Source organism: Arachis ipaensis, chromosome B06 (genome assembly GCF_000816755.2).
Source record: "Arachis ipaensis cultivar K30076 chromosome B06, Araip1.1, whole genome shotgun sequence".
Classification (NCBI taxonomy): Eukaryota; Viridiplantae; Streptophyta; class Magnoliopsida; order Fabales; family Fabaceae; genus Arachis; species Arachis ipaensis.
The window spans coordinates 93,196,638-93,203,827 of record NC_029790.2 but is presented as its reverse complement, the minus strand read 5'-3'; the positions used below and the strand labels follow the sequence as shown (position 1 = coordinate 93,203,827).

Genomic DNA, 7,190 nt, shown 5'->3' with positions numbered 1-7,190 from the left:
CCTGTTAAAATGTGGGGCAAGTCAAAGGGGCACGTTATGAAATCATTAGACTGTCTTGCACGCGATGTCACTCCTTTGATGTGTATGTTTCTATGGGCACAGCACTCCACGTGAGATCACTTATAGGGGGTAGCACGAGGTCTGACTTAGTGTTTCTACAAACACGCTATTGATTGGTTTTCTTTGCCAATAGCTAAGTCATGTAAGATTCGTTATCGATTACGAGTTGGGGAGAAAAAAAGAAAACCCCTTTACTTATTGTTTCACAAAAAAAATCACGAAATCACACCATTTAAAAATGCTCTCACGAATACTTAGGTACATGGGGGATAATTATTCTAGTCCAGTAACCATCCTTTTTTTTTCTCAGTGATAGTTATATTTTCTTGCTACCACCAAGTTTTGAATCTAAACCCCCATGACGCGCTGAACGAATTAAGTTGCAAAATTTATAACATTTTTGAAGTGTACCTTCCCCACCCCACGCTCCACACTCCGCCATTTATAGAACAGCCAATGCCGTTCCATAGTTTCAATGTTTTAGAATTTGAAGTAACTATTATTCTCGCACACATGATCAATGAATCGTACAGGTTTACACAAAAATATATTATCGATGTTAACTACATCACTATCTGGTTACCATTCTATTCATCCCAAAGTAGTAACATCATATATGACAGTCAAAACAAGACAAGTAATACATGTTCACGGGACTCAGACTCGCTGAAGCTTACACAACACGACGACCCACCGTCGACGACAAAATTCACAACAAAAGACACCCCCACCCGTCGGGACACAGTGGGATCATGTTCTTACTTTTGGCATTCCTTCAGGTTAAACAGTATGGAGAGTTGTTCGATTATCCTCGATAGTTGTATGAAAAGATCCAACTTTTCAGCCTCAAACTGTGACACGCGGCCTTCCAAGGATGCAACGGCCTCCTGCAACAAGGGTATGACATCAGCATCTGCATACACCACCGCATTAAAATAAAAACAGCATGCATACGCTCAACATTGTATTTGCTTCAACTTGCCCAACATAATATGAACACCAACTCCATTAACTTATGAATACATACCTTGTGAGGTCGTGCCTTCAACAGGAGATTGTGTGGCTACTGAGTGTTGGGTTTTCACTCCCACCTGCTTCCAGAAATTTTCATACTTTGTAAAGGGACCCCAAGTCGGTTCAAAAACTCGGCGGTAATAGCTGTCATCTCGAACATGGAAGCCAGTTTCTGTCGGTAGAGGAGCATACCCACTGATTGGAACATCTTCGGCCACGGACACAAGCTGAAGTTCACCACCACTTAAAGATCCACCGTTGACCTGGCCACCACTGAACTCAAACCATGCCTTCCACCCCGCTTCATACCACCCCGCTTCATAGGTCGGATATCTGCGGTGAAGATTGTGGGAAAACTCGGTTACCTCAGGCTCTGCTACCTCGCAAGTCGGATATATTCCAGGATGCCTCCCTTTGAATACAACATAACAATCCTGATTACTCCCGGGCACCATAGCGTCAGTAATCTTGAACCTCCCTTTTGTGTTTTGCTTGGATTGTGGTAATGAATAAGGACAACTTTGGGGGAGGGTTTAATAGTTTAATAGGTGAAAACTATCCCCAATGTTGCATAAAAAAATGTACCCACACAAGATGATTGGGCCGCTAAGCTCGTTTTGCTATCCACACCTAAATATGACTAGGCTTCATGAGCAACTTACCTTATAAAGTGGTGTTGCCCCGTATAGTTGAGATTATGAATAATGGATAATATTTTTTTTTAGTAGAATATTGTATTTAAAAGTTGAATATGAGAATATTTAGAGATTTTTTAATTAAATTAAATAAATATAAAATCTAATAAATCACATAAAGAACAATGTAATTACATAAATATATAATTGGTCACATCTAGATCGCTGGATCGAGAGCAGCGACTGAGGTGTTTCTATGCAGTTATTTGGAATATTTGGATGGAAAATAATAGAAAGATATTTCAGAATGAAAGCAAAGGCGTTGGAGAAATTATCAACATGTTAGCTCTAACGAGTGGATATGTGTGGATCCCTTATGTTGTTGATGTCTATGCCGGAGATGACATGGGGATACTTCTTTGTGTTGCACGTTACTATTTGTAGGTTATTTGTTGTGTTTAACTAGTCCTATTTGCTCCACTTTATTGTGTTGAGCTCCTTGTTTTAAAAAAAAAATAATTAGTCACATCTCGGATATTGAGAGGGATTTCAAAAATTGGACACACCTCGGGTACTGAGTAGAAGAGTTAAATGGGGTCTCATTAAGCTCAGTACCCGATATATGGTCATTTTAATCGGAAATTTTCAATTAATATGGAAGATAGACGGTTTTAATGAGCAATTTTAACTCAAGTTACGTAACGTGAAACTACCCATTTAAACACGTAATTTGAAACTGCCAATTTAATATAACAAATTTTATAACGTTTTTCATGTAATCGACAATTTAAAATGTTCAAATTATATAGTTCAAATTATATTAAAATTATTATATCTAAATTATATAACGTTTAAATTTTGTTTACCAAAATTTTTAAGTATTTTATGGAATTATTTTTTTTAGTACTAATTTAAATGAGATGATTTCATGAAAAATAATGTGATGGCAGATTTAAATTACGTGACTTGATCGTTACGATTTAAATCACTTTATATAGTCGTTACCTATAGAGAGTATTCGAATGACAAACAAAATAATAAACAACGAAAAAAGGATGCACCTCGGTGTGAAAATCAACAACGAAAAAAGGGGAGAAGTACCTACGAAAGGCACTCCGATGCTTAAATTAATATTGTGTATGTCTTATATCTCTTGAATTTTTTCACTTACCTCTTGACGAGTTCTTCTTCTGGTTTTATAACGGTAAGTTCGAATTTCGAGATTTATTGATTACCAAATTATAGGGCTAACGTTTGAAAATTATAACATTCTGATTTGATCGTCATGGTTTTAATTGTTGATTTATAACATACATGCCGAGTTTTTGATAACCGATTTATAACGGCCACATCAATAAGGTTCATAAATTATGAAAACTAATGTCATTCTTATAGTTTAGTCGCATAATTTCAAAACTATAATTGATAGAAGTAAAATTTGCAATTGACATCCATAAAAATGATGGATAATAAAAGACCAAAGATACATAATGTTATCGAGAACTGCATAAAAAAATATAGAGCTTATGATTGACCTTTTGATGTTCAAAAAATGATCATTATTGTGCCATGCACGTACCATTCGTCATTTGTTCACCCAAAACCAATACAAATTAAATCTTAAATTAGATGTTATTTTTTAGATTTAATTACTCTGTTGGTCCTTATAGTTACGCGAAATTTTTAATTAGGTCTCTATACTTTTTTTTTCTTTTAATTGGGTCCCTGTACCAAATTTTTTTTCAATTAGGTCCCTCTTGGCAATAATTGGCTTACTTTTATAGGGACCCAACTAAAAAAAATTGGTACAAGAACCCAAATAAAAGAAAAAAAAAAGTGTAGGGACCCAAATAAAAAAAAATTTGGTGTAAGAACTCAATTAGAAAAAAAAAGTACAAAAACTTAATTAAATATTTTACAAAACTATAAAGACCAACAGAATAATTAAACCTATTTTTTACATCCTTGTGTTAGTGCTTTAATGTTTGCACAAGATATCTTCAAAGATTAACTATATTTTAGAAGATTACATCTCTTGTTTACATCAATATTCGTACTATATGTACATAAAACTAAATAATTTTATTTCGTTTTACTAAAATCAAAGTCCCTTCAAATTTGAACCCTACTAAAGAAAATTATCTTTCAATTTGATAATTATCTTTCAATTAATGGGTTTCATGCAACGCCACACATGTTACTAGCTGTCTTGAGCAATTTGCCTGATAAATTGTTCCTGCCGCATCTAATTTAGGTTACAAACCAGTCCTAATAAATTGTGCCACGATTATAATTGGTATACCACACAAACTCGCATTTAGACTCATAATTCATAGATTTAACATTGGTCTACCTACAATGTATTTTCATATTCATAAGTATTATATATCACACATTATTCATACCATCAATGAATTATTAATATTATTGTTTAACTATATTACCTGTATACTAAAATCAACCATAAAAATCAGTGATGAGTATAAATTATATATTAGAATATAATATTAAAAATAATAAAATAATACGTAGTGAACGATATTATTTTACTATTTTTAATAGTAAAAATAGTAAAATAAAACCATAAACCATAACTCTATTGGTAACCTTAACCATGAGTGCAATTCTAACCCTAATAGAATATGTACCTGTCACTTTTTTTTTATGAATCTCTCAGGACAACTTACGGAAATGATGTGCATACTCAGTCAAAGTCAAAAACATTTTTTTTTGTTATGGTAGGATTTATCTGTCATATCATACTTACCTACTAAAGAATGATTATAGCAAAATTTACTACATACTCAGTCAATCTCAAACTATTAAAAAAATTTGCACTCTTTAAAATTGCCAACCCAAATTTGTAAACACTAATATCATCCACCACTTACTTGAAAAATAATTTTATAATTAGATCAAAAATTAATATAAACGCATAAATGACAAATTATTATTTTAATGTTTACAAAAAGACTAATAATTAAATCAAATAGTGTTTACAGTATGGGAGTTACTTAATAATTCGGTTCTCAATTTAAAGGAAATAAAACTACAATTAACATTTAAATTAGAGTGATTAGGTGAAGTTTAGATTTTCAAATTCTGCATAAAATAAGAAAGCTCAATTAAAAAAAGATTTAATTACTGTAACAGCCCAAACCACCTGCAAGTATGATATTGTCCGCTTTGACACACAAGGCTTCATGGTTTTGCCTTTAACGATAGGGATGATAGCTAAAGTCCCCCCCTCCCCACTCACTCGTCAAAACACTTCATGCTAGGGAGAGGTATCCACACCCTTATAAGGCATGCTTCGTTCCCCTCCCCAACCGATGTGGGACCTTATAATCCACCCCCTAAGGGAGTCCAGCGCCCTCGCTGGTACATCGATCCAGGCTTCGACTCTGATACCATCTGTAACAGCCCAGACCACCCGCTAGCACGATATTGTCCACTTTGGCACACAAGGCCTCACGATTTTGTCTTTGACAATAGAGATGATAGCCGAAGCACCCCTACACTCACTCGTTAAAACGCGTCATGTTAGAGAGAGGTATCCACACCCTTATAAGGCATGCTTCGTTTCCCTCCCCAACCGATGTGGGACCTTACAATCCACCCCCTAAGGGAGTCCAACGCCCTCGCTGGTACATCGATCCGGGCTCCGGCTTTGATACCATCTATAACAGCCCAGACCACCCGCTAGCACGATATTGTCCGCTTTGGCACACAACACAACTAGAAAATGGATTAATACAGACAGATTTACAGATAGATTTAGTCTTTATTACAGACGGATTTTTGGTTACCGACGAAATTACCGACAGATTTTGTCCCTCTGTAAATTCTCCATCCATTTCCCGAAGGCGACGAACTTTCTGACAGATTTTTCGTCTGTAATTACAGACGGATTTTCAGACAGAATTTCCGTCTCTAATTACAGACAGATTTTTTGACAGATTTTCCGTCTGTAATTTAAACTTTGGAAAATCATCTCACATTCTGATTACAGACAGAAAATCCATCTGTAAATCTGTCAGTAAGGTAAAATAGTATTTTTTTATTTTTCTAATTACAAAATAAACTTGTTTTCATACAAAATAAATATAAATTCAATACAAATTTTATCTAATTTTATTCGAATATTTATAATATTTCAAAAAATAAACAAATTCATCGTATTATCAAACTAAAAGAAAAGTACTATAAATAAACAAGTCAATATAATTCAAAACATAAACAAAGTATAATCCCCAAGCAACACTGGTTTACAAGGAAATACATGAGCACAGACTGAACATTAGTTGTTCAATTCTTCTAAGATCCATTCAACGGTTTCTTTTTCTCCTGGTGGCTTGTTCTGCTAAGACCTCTAGGTTTCTTCTGCGTGCCATAATAATTTTTGGAGGAGTGGAGGAGTGATAATCACTGCAGAAAGCATAGAAAAACAATTGAATAAAGAAAATGAAGCAAGGATCAAACGATTATATTCTACTTCATTCATTTAAACATGTTAAGAATTAATGAAAGCATACCGTGGCACTGGATTTGAAAGGTATAGTATCATAAAGATGCGACATTAATTGATCATGGGGCCTATGAAACAGTAAGTGTGCTATAGATCGATCAATGGGGTTTATGTCAGTTTCCATATCCATGAATCTCATACACCTGAATGAAGTTGCAGGTTATACTTATCAAGAAGATTAAATAGCATTATATTTCTGCAATAAATTAAAAAAGTTTGTTTAACAGTACTTTCTATGCACTGACATTAAGTACTTATAACTCTGAGCAATAAAACTGAAGTGAAGACAGCAACCAATACCTGCTACCATTATGTGGCACCATTGATTTGCATGCTTGATCATCTCCGGTGCAACCATTTGCAATTGAGTCATTATGTCTTTGCTCGGCACTCTTAGCCAAAAGGTATAGACTATCCCTTAGGCACAATTTGGTTCTTATATCCAACTACAGCCAAGCAAAATTTTGTTACCAAAGTAAATTATAATCAATGAAACTGATGAACTTGCAGCAATAATTATAAATAGATAACAATTTTAGCATTAAAGCTTTACATCTTGGAACCTTACCAAAGAATGAAAAAGGAAAAGAAAGATTATCACGCACATGCCTTAAAACACTGATGGTAGTGCCAAACTTCAAATAGTCACTAGACCTTGAAGATAATGCCACCCATGAAAAGGACAGACCTACTAGGGAAGAGAGACTATGTCTTCCTGATTTGCATATAGAACAAAGCCCACAATATGCCACAAATTTATTACTTTGACATTTCTTGTATTCTCAATCCACTGAAGAATTTTCTTGTAAGGAGATAATATTCGACTGCGATCCCTCTCATCCAAAACCTGTGATAATTCAAAGTTCAATAAAGATTCATTCAATCAATAAGAGCAAAGGCAAACAGCAAAGCACACAAATGGAGATAGAAATGTACAATAAAACTCAACAGAA

The 7,190-nt window shown here is 34.4% G+C and overlaps 1 protein-coding gene across 2 annotated transcripts; it reads right to left on the bottom strand.

The window, feature by feature from the left end:
* Positions 611 to 1,720, bottom strand: LOC107648290. 2 transcript variants are annotated; one of them, XM_016352216.2, is made up of 2 exons: positions 1,088 to 1,720; positions 611 to 973 (listed from the first exon to the last, which is right to left on the bottom strand). In XM_016352216.2, exons 1-2 carry the CDS (start codon positions 1,527 to 1,529, stop codon positions 819 to 821), a joined length of 597 nt encoding a protein of 198 aa, XP_016207702.1. In that variant the 5' UTR covers positions 1,530 to 1,720; the 3' UTR covers positions 611 to 818. The 2 variants fall into 2 exon arrangements, with proteins under 2 accessions (XP_016207702.1, XP_016207703.1); XM_016352217.2 differs by having other exon boundaries at positions 611 to 947; positions 1,088 to 1,717.

Bases quoted from the DNA above. Each gene is read 5' to 3' on its own strand.
- LOC107648290 (XM_016352216.2), bottom strand. From the start codon at position 1,529: ATGGTGCCCGGGAGTAATCAGGATTGTTATGTTGTATTCAAAGGGAGG. The intron at 974-1,087 runs GTATGTATTCAT...TGGTGTATGCAG, and splicing joins TGAAGGCACGACCTCACAAG to ATGCTGATGTCATACCCTTG.